Source organism: Bubalus bubalis, chromosome 8 (assembly GCF_019923935.1).
Source record: "Bubalus bubalis isolate 160015118507 breed Murrah chromosome 8, NDDB_SH_1, whole genome shotgun sequence".
Classification (NCBI taxonomy): domain Eukaryota; kingdom Metazoa; phylum Chordata; class Mammalia; order Artiodactyla; family Bovidae; genus Bubalus; species Bubalus bubalis.
In genome coordinates, this window is record NC_059164.1 from 4,406,399 (window position 1) to 4,421,214 (window position 14,816).

The 14,816-nt window shown below is 43.9% G+C and overlaps 1 protein-coding gene across 4 annotated transcripts in view; it reads left to right on the top strand.

Moving 5' to 3' along the window:
- The window catches only part of COBL (cordon-bleu WH2 repeat protein), a 294,854-nt gene that overhangs the window by 33,623 nt on the left and 246,415 nt on the right, over positions 1-14,816 (top strand). The window contains exon 2 of one of the 4 annotated variants that reach the window (XM_044946394.2): positions 4,265-4,340. The exons of 2 other annotated variants lie outside the window; for them this stretch is intronic. In XM_044946394.2, the coding sequence (XP_044802329.2) occupies positions 4,279-4,340 (62 nt within the window). In that variant the 5' untranslated portion in view covers positions 4,265-4,278. Of the gene's footprint in view, positions 1-4,165; positions 4,341-14,816 lie in introns of those variants that run through there. One more of the 4 variants, XM_044946392.2, reaches the window with a different exon arrangement.

Consider the following 14,816-nt stretch of genomic DNA (forward strand, 5'->3'; position numbering starts at 1 on the left):
ACGCATTGTGTATACTCACCACACCTCTGCCCCACTCCAGCTGCCTCCTTGGCTACCTAAATCTTTTCAAGAAGATAAAAGCAAGGAAAAGAAGGGAAGTGCATGCATGTGTGCTAAGTTGCTTCAGTCATGTCCGACTCTTTGCAACCCTGTGGACTGTAGTCCACGAGGTTCCTCTGTCCATGAGATTCTCCAGGCAAGAATACTAGAACGAGTTGCCATGCCCTCCTCCAGGGGATCTTCCTGACCCAGGGATTGAACCTGTGTCTCCTACATTGCAGGCAGATTCTTTACCCACTGAGTCACCTGCCAAAGAAGGGAAGAGCACCTTTTAAAGAGCCTTATTTTCCACTGAAACGATGAAGACCGGACACAGTATTCATCCAGCCATTAGACTGGAAGGTTCAAGAGATTTTATAAATTTACTTTGGGACTTTAGCATTTTAGTGGGTAAAGAATTTACATTGAAATAAATATTTTGTTTCCATAATTTAAAAAATAACAGCTTTATTGAAATATAAAAAACTTTTTTTTATATTCCATACAGCTCACCCATTTATTTCTGTGAATTGTTGGCATACAAGGACCCCCAGTGATTTCAGGCAGAGGGGGGTCACTATGAGGTCAGTTACTGGCTCATTTGCTGCATCAGCGCCCTTCAGAGGAGAAGGTTCAATATTCACTTCTGGCAGGGGTCTTATAGTGATGCTCTCCAGGGAACCCAGTCCAGACAAGTGTGCGTGAACCTGAATGCTGCCTGCCCGCTGACAGTGAGCTCGGCTGGCCAGCTGGGTGCAGAGGCCTGGCTGCTGACTTCAGGTGCAGCCATACCCTTCAGGCTGTGGGCAAGGGTCATGGCCATGCCTGGCCTGAATGACCGGTTCAGAGCTTCGCAATCGCAGATCTGGCAGTTTTTTACTTAGCCGGACTGTGGCTTGGACCAGAGCATCCACGGTTGTCATGGCAGCAGGGGAACCTCACCCAGGGATCCCAGTCCTGATGGGCCTATGGCATGGCCCTGCTGCTGCCTTTGCAGAGGTTAGTGATGGGGACCTGCTGGAGACAGGATGGGAGCCCCTCACCATCTGGGGGGCCAAGTGCTTCTAGGTCTGTGACTCTGGGGCTGTGCCAGCCATTCACTCTGCCTAGTGCTGTCTGCTCTATTTTACTGCCCTTCTCTGGTCTGTCTCCCTCTTTACTCCTGAGTCTCCAATGGACTCCTCTGCTCTGTATGCAGAAGGCCACACTTTTTCTAGGACTCAGGACCCCTCAGTCCTGGCCCCAGGCAACCTAGGGGCTGGTCCACACTGTGTCCAGCTCCCCCTTCCCTCCAGCCTCACGGAAGGCAGGGGGTGAGACCTGAGGGGCACGGGCAGGTGCCCTTTCCCACAGGGACTCACAGGCCCCGCTGCCAGCAAGGCTCCAGCCTGCTGTCACAGCGACTCCAGTGAGTAAAGAGCATCTTGTCGTGGGTTTGAATGTGCTGCTCACTGCTGTTAGCTATCCAGCCCAAAGCTCAGGTTCTAATTCAGATGAATTCCTTAGAATTGCTGCTTTCTTGTCACCAAACCATGGCGCTGTCCTGGAGTCTAAGCCGAGATGCTCCTTACGAGCTTCACCAGTCCTGCTGCTGGACGTTAATTTCTTCACAGGACACATCCTCTGTGTTTGTACCAGGGTTTTGTTTGTAGAAACAAAGGGCTTTTCCTTGGAAAAAGAAGGAAGCTTCCTGCTGTTGAAGAATAAATAAGATGATAAGGGCTTCTTTGTTAAAACAGGGAAACCCCCAGACCTGTGGGGAGGGAGGGCAGACTAGAGGAAGAAGAAAATACAATTGGGGAGGACATGGGGCTCCAGAATGTCATCGGGGTCCGTGAACATTCCCGTTGGAAAAAAAAAGGAGATGATTGCTTTTATGTTTCACTGTGAGGTGAACAGCTGGAATCTCTAACCCCTGGATGACTGTTTTTGAATAACTTTATCCTGAGGAAGGTATGTGGGGTATATGCCTGTGGGGTGGGGGCAGGGGATGGGATGAGGTTTGGGCACTACCCCCCACCCCACACACACAGGGACTTGGATCCCAGCAGCTTGGGCTCCTGTAGTTTTGCAAGTTTCCCATGTGACTCTCATGCTTGCCAATCAGTTTGCAGATAGTGAGGAACTGGCTTGTTTTCCTCTAATGTTTCAAAGTAAAGGCCCAGCTCGACTCCTGTTCTCTGGTGGAGCCTTGCTCCCTAGCCATCCCTTCCCGTAGATCAGCTCTGTGAAGTGGGGAGGCCATTGGGCATGGGGGCCACAGGGGCCAACACTTTGGGGGCAGCCCAGGCAGATTGGGCATGGCTCTGTTAGGTAGATCTGGAAGTGGGGGTTCCCCAACAATCTCACAGTTCTCTTTGTGCAAAGGGAGTCCTGCACCCAGACTCTGAGAATGTCTTTCAGCTTCATGCAACATGACTGCAGAGGGCAATACACAGAGCTGGTGTGAACGCAGCCTTGTTCTTGCATCTCCAGAGTGCGCCGCCAGACCTTTCCTGCAGCCAGGAAGGCCACGGTCCCAGGGTGACCTGGCTCTCCAGCACCCAGCCCTCTGGCCCCATTCGTGGGCTGGCATTGGCAGCACCCAGTTGCTGTTTTCAGTGAAAAAAAAAAAAGTCTCTGCCATATCAGTAAACAAAGGATGTTGCAGCCATCAATCCATCACATTTCAACCACCTTCTCATCACTGAGGACACTCAGGATGAGAGAGCACAGGGCACTGGCCCCAGACAGCTGAGGTGCATCGAAGCAATGATTTCAGTGAGCCCGGACTCTTGCATCTTCCCATACAGAGACAGCACCAGATTCCTTAACTTGAGATGTCTTATTTTCTTTAATTAATAGTTATCCTTATTTTGGCTACATCACATGGCAAGTAGGATCTTAGTTCCCCAGCTAGGATTTGAACCCATACCCCTTGTGTTGGGAGTGTGGAGTCTTAACCACTGGACCACCAGGGAAGTCCCAACAGTAATCTTTTGATGTTCCAACTACTTGGTCTTTGTTGCAGAAACTCCCAGTTTCTGGCTCCTCCCTCAGCTCTTCAGATCAATTTCTCAGAGATGCCTGAGAGGCTGTGTCCCAGGCTGAAGTTGTCAGTGTTGTTTGGCAAATAAAACATAACTGTCAGCTTTTAGGTTGTGCAGTTTTGTTCAGTCGCCGCCGTCATACATCTGGAGGGAGCACCCACATAGCCTGCCCTCTCCTCCTCAGCCCTGCCCATGTCACTTCTCACTGCTGTGTCACTTGGGAATCAGAAGTTTAGCCATTAAAGAATTGAAGTACAGCCAGGTGATTTCCCTTCAACTTGTTAGTACCAATGTTTCCCCACTTCAGACAAAACCCATGCATATAAAAATGTAGACCTGAGAATCAAGTCCAATTATTTGCATCGGAGAAGAATTCTTTTCATTAAAATTATCTCGGATGTCCCTTAAAAACTGGGCTTTAGAGAGGCAGGAGTGACCATGGACGAGAGGGGGAATATTGGAGAGTCTTGCAGAACTGTGGTCAGTGGGCTGACTTTTGGATGTGTGGACAGGAAGGGCCCATTGCATCGCGTGGTGCCCTTTGCCTGGAGGATGGTGAGATGGGCGATGATGTGACAGGAGGGCATGTGTGGGAGGGGAGATGTTGAAACGAGGCTGGTGTCAGTTTGAGGCAGCTGTGTGTGCTGGGGAGTGTGGCAGCCCATGCAGATGCTCAGCAGGGACGCAGGCTGGGGTAACCATGAAGGCAGCGGTGTGGGGTCAGGATGTGCTGTGACTCCTGAAGGGGCAGCTGAGGGAGCAGAAGAGGGTCCGGACAGGAGGCCAGGGAAGACGGACTTCCACTTGCTACAGGTGAAGCTGCTGTCCCAGAGATGGGAGTGTTGGACCTGCGAACCAGGGTGAGGCAGTAACACTTTAAATATAAACACCTAAAACAGCTTTTAGGAGGTGTTGGAATTCCAGAACCATTGAAGTGTTTGAGTATTTTTGGATTTGGATTTGATTATTTTTTTTAATTTTATTTATTTATTTATAGCTGTGCCATGTGGCTTACAAGATGTCAGGTCCCAGACCAGAGATTGAACCCAGGCCTTGGCAGTGAAAGCCCAGAATCCTAACCACAAGGCTGCCAGGGAACTTCCTGTATTTGGTTATTGAATTAGTTAGGCAAGTGAACTGTCTTCAAATGGGTAAAATTAGTTCATCCCTCTGCTGAAATGTCTAATTCATTTTAGGACCTTGATGTTAAATGCCAGATGAATCCACTTACTGTAAATATGTGGTGAACATAGCTGCCCATTTGCTCGGAAGGTAAGAGCTGCCCATCTGGGGTAATTTCCCTTCTAAAAGCAGAATCAGGTGTTGGAACGTAACAGCCTCATTACCACTACCTGCTCTTGAGAACAGTTTTCTCAGGACTGTCACCACAGACATTGGCTTATTTTTTGGGAAAGAGATTTCAAATAGTGGTGCCTGCCATACTGCCCCAGACACTTGTGACAAGCTAGAATATGCATTAAAAATTCGCAACATATGTTAGCTTTATGTTTTGAGGTTGGTTTATAGTCGCCTATGATTTGACTTTTGTTCCCAGAAAAGACAGTGCTATTGTTTGTGGTGGTATTTGCTGTGAGTCCCATAGATGCATGCACAGACATAGAGGTGCAGAGAGAATCTTCCTGAATGGCAGACCACACTCCGGGATCTCTTCCTCTAACTGCAAGCCTTGTCCACAGGCTTGCCCTGAGGAGACTCCCAGAGCATAGGTTTTGGGGTGAAAACGTCAGCAAAGTGCCTGTTGAGTAGACGCCTCAGGCCCTGTACTTGTTTGAGTGTTCAGATGTCTGAGTGCATTTTATTGATGTGTAGGATCTGGAATGGAACTCCGATCAGTTTCTTTCCTGAGTGTGTTAATTCTCCATAATCTGAATCCTCTTTTTCAAACTTCCAAATTTATCTGATTTTTTTGGCATAGCCCATACTGGAGTGTTAAGTAGCAAAAATATTTATAATTTTTATAATCTAAAATATCTTTTAGTTCTGGCTCCTCTGGAGTCTGAATCATAGAGTGGGTGAAGATGCTGTTTCACGGAGTCAGGATGCCTGGGAATGGAGGTATCACATCTCAGCTGTGAGACCTGGGCAAGAGACGGAGAGCCCAGCAGAGCTGCCTCAGCACCAGGATAGCGCAGAGTTGACCCTGGTGGGAGAAGCTGTGCATGGAACAGCACGGCATGTAGGGAACTGCGGGCAGTTCCATTGATCTGACCCAAGTGCAATTGGGATTCATCACTTGAGTGAGTGCGTTGGAAATATGAAATGTCTTAGAAAAATGCATTTACATGTATTTTGCAATCTTTAGATTGAAGGTCCCATCCAGAATGCATTGCCTGTGGTTTCCAGCTTCAGATTCTCTAAAAGCAGCTAAGAAATCAAAAAGAATTTTGATCAACTCTGAGTGCAGTTTACAAAACAGAAATAGACCCACAGACATCGAAAAAAATGTATGCTTACCAAAGAGGAACGTGTTGGTGGTGGGAAGGATAAATTAAGAGTTTGGGTTTAACATATACACACTACTATATATAAAATAAATAAACAACAAGGTTTTACTGTATAGTATAGGGAACTATATTCAATATCCTATGATAAATTATAATGGAAAAGAATATGAAAATGAATACATATTTTCATATATATATACACACACATATATATAACTGAATCACTTTGCTGTACATACAAACCTGATACAACATTGCAGATCAATTTCAATTAAAAAAAAAATCTGATTGCAGAACCCTCCTGGGACTGACAAGATTTTTTTTTTTTTCATCTTAATTCTTTTCACGTGACTTTCCATCACCTAAGTAAACCATTAATTTATTCATTATTCATAACAGCTTACTTTGTTTTCCTTAGACATTTAACTTAGGTTACATGAAAATAATCACCTTTCTCTTTACACCCATTAATTTCTTAACATTTTCTTTAAGCAATGTGATCTAAGCAGTTAAGTCCTGCTGGGATGAGCAGCTGGGGGATAACAGAAAGACCCTCGGGTAGAGTATCCCCAGGCTGGCGGAACCACAGGGAGCTGTTCACCAGAGGGCAGCCTGTCAGCTCCAAGGACAGCCCTGTGTTTAGAGAGCGTGCTGAGGGAACAACTAAGAGGCGCCGGGAGTGAGACGAGGGGCAGGCTCAGATCTGCAGGCCGTGTGCCCTCAAAGGGCATTTGGGTTTAACAGGTCAGGAGTTGGCACACCTTTCTGGAAAGGGCCAGAGAGCAGATGTTTTCAGGTGTTCGGGTTTCCAAGAGGCCCACTCAGCTCTGGCACTGTGTGGTGGAGGCCTTGCTGTGTAAACACACAGGTGTGGCTGAGATCCGCGATAGCTTTATTATCTGGCAAATAATAGGCAGAGATTCATAGATGATACCACCCTAATGGCAGGAATTGAAGAGGAACTAAAGAGCTTCTTGATGAAGGTGAAAGAAGAGAGTGAAAAATCTGGCTTAAAACTCAGCATTCAAAAAACTAAGATTATAGCATCCAGTTCTATCACTTCATAACAAAAATAGATAGGGGAAAATATAGAAATGGCAGATTTTATTTTCTTGGGCTCCAAAATCACTGCAGACAGTGACTGCAGCTGTGAAATTAAAAGACACTTGCTCCTTAGAAGGAAAGCTTTGGCACACCTAGACAACATATTTAAAAGCAGAGACATGGCTTTGTCGACAAAGGTCTGTATAGTCAAAGATACGGTTTTTCCAATAGTCACATAAGGATATGAGAGTTGGACCATAAAGAAGGCTGAGTGCTGATGGACTGATGCTATTGAACTGTGGTGTTAAAGTCTCTTGAGAGTCCCTTGGACTGTAAGGCAATCAAACCAGTCCATCCTAAAAGAAATCAACCCCGAATATTCATTGGAAGGACTGATGCTGAAACTGAAGCTCCAGTACTTTGGCCACCTGATATGAAGAACTCATTGGGAAAGACCCAGATGCTGGGAAAGACTGAATGCAAAAGGAGAAGGGGGTGACAGAGGATGAGATGGTTAGATGGCATCAATGAACTGACTCAATGAACATGAGTTTGGGCAAACTCCAGGAGATGTTGATAGACAGGGAAGCCTGGCATGCTGCAGTTCATGGGGTTGCAGAGTCAGACATGACTTAATGACTGAACAACAACAAAAATGGACACTGAAATGTTAATTTCAAGTAATTTCACATGCAATGAAATATTATTCCTATTTTGAGTCTTTTCCCTCAACCATTTAAAAACTGTAGAAAAATAATCTCAGCTTGCTTACTAGAGGAAAACACAGGGGACAGGAATTTGCCAGCCCCCGAGATGAGATGGCCCTGCTGTCTGCACCCAGAGTTTGAACTGGAGAAAGTCAATTTAAGTCCACTCTTCTTGCCTAGCGTCACTGCACCTGGTCCTGGGCATCTTCACTGTAGTCCATCCCTTTAAGGAAGACCTTTGGGTCTCATATCTCTGTTTATGTATCTTTCTTTTCTCTATTTTTTCAGCACCCTATTTTCTCTAGAAATACTCTCCCAGTAAACTCTAATCTCACAAAAGGATCCAACAACAGTTATTAACTTACCATCAGTATGTTATTTCTCCCCAGAAGATTTGGGTTTGCATTATCTCTATTTATCCAACAACAAACATTGTCTGTTAAGTGCAAGCAAGCCAGATGTTTCTGTCTGTTGCCAAAATGCGCCCTGCGTTCCCTGACCCTCTCTTCCTGGAGAGACTCCAGAGAATGGTGCTGGCACATAGTAGGCGCATCATAAATGTGTGAATGAATGAGCATATTGAGGAAATTCAGGACTCTGACCAGGAATGTGCATCTTTGGAGGAGATCTTGTTTTGAATTCTTTCTGGAACGGAACTACTGCCATTCACCACCTCAGGGCCAGGGCTGGCTCTGAGCTTTGCAACACTGGGGCTGTATAAAGAAACCTTTCTAGAGGGAATGTTTTCTCTTCCTCTCTTCTTAAAAGGGTGCATTTTATTTTGCTCCAAGGGAGCCACATGTGTTCAGATGGGTGTCCAGGGTCAGCTACTGTCCACAGGTTATGCTTGGCAACAGTGTTTTAAGACAACACAGGTGCTTGCAAACCTAAACCCACTTTGGAGGGCGTATAAGTGGACTTCAGAGGGAAGTGTGCATGTTGGAGATGTTTTGGTTTCTGTCTACTTTTCTGATTTGCTGACTTGATTAAATCCAGATGAGGGGAAAGAGAAGTCGCACTCCAAGGGGCTTCTGAGGAACTCCATCTGTCCAGTGTGGGTACAGCTGTCAACTAGCTTAGGGTTTTCTGTGGGGCTTTTTCCTGCCACATCTTCATTCAGGGGTGATTGAACATACCTTGTGTCTTGAGCCATGATTCTTTGATGAAGAGGGCTGGTAGAACTGTAAACAACCATTTCCTAACGACATCTTAAAACAGACTAATAGACAGAGCCTGTGAAGAAACAGGGTTTCCCTGATGGCTCAGACAGTAAAGAATGTTCCTACGATGCAGGAGACCTGGGTTCAGTCCCTGGGTTAGGAAGATCCCCTGGAGAAGGGAATGGTTACCCATTCCAGTATTCTTACCTGGAGAATCCCATGGACAGAGGAGCCTGGTGGGCTACAGTCCATGGGGTCATGAAAAGTCAGACACAACTAAGCAACTAACACTTTCACTTTCAGAAGAAACTATAAAATACTATCCTTGTCCTGGCTTTCACAAAACCAAGGATTATTATGATGAGTCACAATTGCATTTGCTGCAGTTTAAGTGAAATCTTGTCTGTTCCCCTGGAGGAAGCCATGAAGCAGAGGAGCATGGAGATCTGGGGTAGGACTCACTCAGATCAGCCTTCCTGACCCTGAGCTTCCACCCTGGCCTGAGCCAAGCATGCTGGGCAGGTCCTGACCCCCCCAGATCTGCATGCTGCTCCCCCTTCTGGCCTGAAATGGGACCCCACGTGTGGCTGTCCCCTTCATGTCAAGAGCACATAACCAGCCCTGGCCCCCCTTGAGTACCGAGCATCTCTCTCCTCCTTCCCTGGGGTCACTGATGTAGGACATGCCTTGGCACCAACCACTTGCTGTGAGGATAAGACTTCCTTCCTCTTGCCCCCTGGGTTGCTTGGAGACCCAGGACCATCCTCCAGTGACCCTGAGCAGTTAGCTTGTCACAAGCCAAGTGCAGCTGGGAGCTTCTGGTGTCTGTGCCCCTCTCCCAACACCTGATTCTGGCACCCCCTCACTCTAGCTTCCCTGGAGCTTACACTGCCTCCAGAGGGGGAAGCACCTAAACTCAAGCTCTGGTTTTGGGAGGACCTAGGGTACCCCCTGTTCTTATTTCTTCATCTGGAAAAAGAGATTATGACACACTTGCTTATAGAGCTGTTCAGTTCAGTTCAGTTGCTCAGCCGTGTCCCACTCTTTGTGACCCCATGAATCACAGCACACCAGGCCTCCCTGTCCATCACCGACTCCTGGAGTTCACCCAAACTCATGTGCAACAGGATCATACTTATCAATAATTACCTTAAATGTAAATGGCTTGAATGCCCCAACCAAAAGACTGGCTGAATGGATACAAAAACAAGACCCCTATATATGTTGTCTACAAGAGACCCACCTCGAAACAAGGGACACATACGGACTGAAAGTGAAGGGCTGGAAAAAGATATTCCATGCAAATAGAGACCAAAAGAAAGCAGGAATAGCAATACTCATATCAGATAAAATGCAGTTTAAAACAAAGGCTGTGAAAAGAGACAAAGAAGGACACTACATAATGATCAAAGTTTCAATCCAAGAAGAAGACATAACAATTATAAATATATATGAACCCAGCATAGGAGCACCGCAATATGTAAAACAAATGCTAACAAGTATGAAAGGGGAAATTAACAGTAACACAATAATAGTGGGAGACTTTAATACCCCACTCACACCTATGGATAGATCAACTAAACAGAAAATTAACAAGGAAACACAATCCTTAAATGATACAATAGACCAGTTAGACCTAATTGATATCTATAGGACATTTCACCCCAAAACAATGAATTTCACCTTTTTCTCAAGTGCACATGGAACCTTTTCCAGGATAGATCACATCCTGGGCCATAAATCTAGCCTTGGTAAATTTTAAAAAATTGAAATCATTCAAGCATCTTTTCTGACCACAATGCAGTAAGATTAGATGTCATTTACAGGAGAAAAACTATTAAAAATTCCAACATATTAAGGCTGAACAACACGCTGCTGAATAACCAACAAATCACAGAATAAATCAAAAAAGAAATAAAAATATGCACAGAAATGAATGAAAATGAAAACACAACAACTCAAAACCTATGGGACACTGTAAAAGCAGTGCTAAGGGGAAGGTTCATAGCAATACAGGCTTATCTCAAGAAACAAGAAAAAAGTCAAATAAATAACCTAACAGTATGAAAAGGCAAAATGATAGGATACTGAAAGAGGAATTCCCCAGGTCGGTAGGTGCCCAATATGCTACTGGAGATCAGTGGAGACATAACTCCAGAAAGAAGGAAGAAACAGAGCCAAAGCAAAACCAACACCCAGCTGTGGATGTGACTGGTGATAGAAGCAAGGTCTGATGCTGTAAAGAGCAGTATTGCATAGGAACCTGGAATGTTAGGTCCATGAATCAAGGCAAATTGAAAGTGGTCAAACAGGAGATGGCAAGAGTGAACGTCAACATTCTAGGAATCAGCGAACTAAAATGAACAGGAATGGGTGAATTTAACTCAGATGACCATTATATCTACTACTGTGGGTAGGGACCCTTAGAAGAAATGGAGTAGCCATCATGGTCAACAAAAGAGTCTGAAATGCAGTACTTGGATATAATCTCAAAAACAACAGAATGATCTCTGTACATTTCCAAGGCAAACCATTCAATATCGCAGTAATCCAAGCCTATGCCCCAACTAGTAACACTGAAGAAGCTGAAGTTGAATGGTTCTATGAAGACCTAAAGACCTTTTAGAACTAACCCCATAAAAGATGTCCTTTTCATTATAGGGGACTGAAATGCAAAAGAAGGAAGTCAAGAAACACCTGGGGTAACAGGCAAATTTGGCCTTGGAATATGGAATGAAGCAGGGCAAAGACTAATAGAGTTTTCCCAAGAGAACGCACTGGTCATAGCAAACACCTTCTTCCAACAACATAAGAGAAAATTCTACACATGGACATCACCAGATGGTCAACACTGAAATCAGACTGATTATATTCTTTGCAGCCAAAGATGGAGAAGCTCTATACAGTCAGCAAAAACAAGACTGGGAGCTGATTGTGGCTCAGATCATGAACTCCTTATTGACAAACTCAGACTGAAATGAAAGAAAGTAGGGAAAACCACTAGACCATTCAGGTATGACCTAAATCAAATCTCTTATTATTATACGGTGGAAGTGAGAAATAGATTTAAGGGCCTAGATCTGATAGATAGAGTGCCTGATGAACTATGAACGGAGGTTCGTGACATTGTACAGGAGACAGGGATCAAGACCATCCTCATGGAAAAGAAATGCAAAAAAGCAAAATGGCTGTCTGAGGAGGCCTTATAAATAGCTGTGAAAAGAAGAGAAGAGAGGGTGGGAAGATTTGGGAGAATGGCATTGAAACATGTAAAATATCATGTATGAAACGAGTTGCCAGTCCAGGTTCGATGCACGATACTGGATGCTTGGGGCTGGTGCACTGGGACGACCCAGAGGGATGGAATGGGGAGGGAGGAGGGAGGAGGGTTCAGGATGGGGAACACATGTATACCTGTGGTGGATTCATTTTGATATTTGGCAAAACTAATACAATTATGTAAAGCTTAAAAATAAAATAATATTAAATTTAAAAAAAAAAGAAAAGAAGAGAAGAGAAAAGTAATGGAGAAAAGGAAAGATATAAGCATCTGAATGCAGAGTTCCAAAGAATAGCAAGGAGGGATAAGAAAGCCTTCCTCAGTGATCAATGCAAAGTAGAGGAAAACAATAGAATGGAAAGACTAGAGATCTCTTCAAGAAAATTAGAGATACCAAGGGAACATTTCATGCAAAGATGGGCTCAATAAAGGACAGAAATGGTATGGACCTAACAGAAGCAGAAGATATTAAGAAGAGATGGCAAGAATACACAGAAGAACTGTACAAAAAAGATCTTCACAACCCAGATAATCAGGATGGTGTGATCACTCACCTAGAGCCAGACATCCTGGAATGCGAAGTCAAGTGGGTCTTAGGAAGCATCACTATGAACAAAGTTAGTGGAGGTGATGGAATTCCAGTTGAGCTATTTCAAATCCTGGAAGATGATGCCGTGAAAGTGCTGCACTCAATATGCCAGCAAATTTGGAAAACAGCAGTGGCTACAGGACTGGAAAAGGTCAGTTTTCATTCCAATCCCAAAGAAAGGCAATGCCAAAGAATGCTCAAACTACCGCACAATTGCACTCATCTCACACGCTAGTAAAGTAATGCTCAAAATTCTTCAAGCCAGGCTTCAGCAATACATGACCCGTGAACTTCCAGATGTTCAAGCTGGTTTTAGACAAGGTAGAGGAACCAAAGATCAAATTGCCAACATCCGCTGGATTATCAAAATAGCAAGAGAGTTCCAGAAAAACATCTATTTCTGCTTTATTGACTATGCCAAAGCCTTTGACTGTGTGGATCACAATAAACTGTGGAAAATTCTTCAAGAGATGGGAATACTAGACCACCTGACCTGCCTCTTGAGAAACCTATATGCAGGTCAGGAAGCAACAGTTAGAACTGGACATGGAACAACAGACTGGTTCCAAATAGAAAAAGGAGTTTGTCAAGGCTGTATATTGTCACCCTGCTTATTTAACTTATATGCAGAGTACATCATGAGAAATGCTGGCCTGGAAGAAACACAAGCTGGAATCAAGATTGCCAGGATAAATATCAATAACTTCAGGTATGCAGATGACACCACCCTTATGGCAGAAAGTGAAGAGGAACTAAAAAGCCTCTTGATGAAAGTGAAAGAGGAGAGTGAAAAAGCTGGCTTAAAGCTCAACATTCAGAAAACTAAGATCATGGTATCTGGTCCCATCACTTCATGGCAAATAGACGGAGAAACAGTGGAAACGGTGTCAGACTTTATTTTTGGGGGCTCCAAAATCACTGCAGATGGTGATTGCAGCCATGAAATTAAAAGACATTTTTATTAAATTAAAAGACATTTACTCCTATGACCAACCTAGGTAGCATATTGAAAAGCAGAGACATAACTTTGCCAACAAAGGTCTGTCTAGTCAAGGCTATGATTTTTCCAGTGGTTATGTATGGACATGAAAGTTGGACTGTGAAGAAAGCTGAGCGCTGAAGAATTGATGCTTTTGAACTGTGGTGTTGGAAAAGACTCTTGAGAGTCCCTTGGACTGCAAGGAGATCCAACCAGTCCATTCTAAAGGAGATCAGTCCTGGGTGTTCATTGGAAGGACTGATGCTAAAGCTGAAACTCCAATACTTTGGCCACCTGATTTGAAAAGTTAACTCATTGGAAAAGATTCTGATGCTGGAAGTGATTGGGGGCAGGAGCAGAAGGGGACAACAAATGATGAGATGGCTGGAAGGCATCACCGACTCATTGGACATGAGTTTGAGTAAACTCCAGGAATTGGTGATGGACAGGGAGGCCTGGCATGCTGTGATTCATGGGGTCGCAAAGATTGGGACATGACTGAGTGACTGAACTGAACTACCCCTAAAGCAACTAGAAAAGGAAGAAATGAAGAACTCCAGGGTTAGTAGAAGGAAAGAAGTCTTAAAAATTAGGGCAGAAATAAATGCAAAAGAAACCAAAGAAACCATAGCAAAAATCAACAAGGCCAAAAGATGGTTCTTTGAGAAGATAAATAAAATTGACAAACCATTAGCCAGGCTCATCAAGAAACAAAGGGAGAAAAATCAAATCAACAAAATTATAAATGAAAATGAAGAAATCACAGCAGACAACACAGAAATACAAAGGATCATAAGAGACTACTAACAGCAACTATATGCAAATAAAATGGACAACTTGTAAGCAATGAACAAATTCTTAGAAAAGTACAACTTTCTAAAACTGAACCAGGAAGAAATAGAAAATCTTAATCCACCCCTCACAAGCATGGAAATTGCAACTGTAATCAGAAATCTTCCAGCAAACAAAAGCCCAGGACCAGATGTCTTCACAGCTGAATTTTAACAAAAATTTAGAGAAGAGATAACACCTATCCTACTCAAACTCTTCCAGAAAATTGCAGAGGAAGGTAAACTTCGAAACTCATTCTATGAGGCCAACATCACCCTAATACCAAAACCAGACAAAGATGCCACAGAAAAAGAAAACTACAGGCCAATATCACTGATGAACATAGATGCAAAAATCCTTAACAAAATTCTAGCAAACAGAATCCAACAACATATTAAAAAGATCATACATCATGACCAAGTGGGCTTTATCCCAGGGATGCAAGGATTCTTCAATATCCACAAATCAATCAATGTAATACACCACATTAACAAATTGAAAGATAAAAGCCATATGATTATCTCAAATAGATGCAGAGAAAGCCTTTGACAAAATTCAACATCCATTTATGATAAAAACTCTCCAGAATGCAGGAATAGAAGGAACATACCTCAACATAATAAAAGCTATATATGGCAAATCCAAAGCAAACATTATCCTCAGTGGTGAAAAATTGAAAGCGTTTCCCCTAAA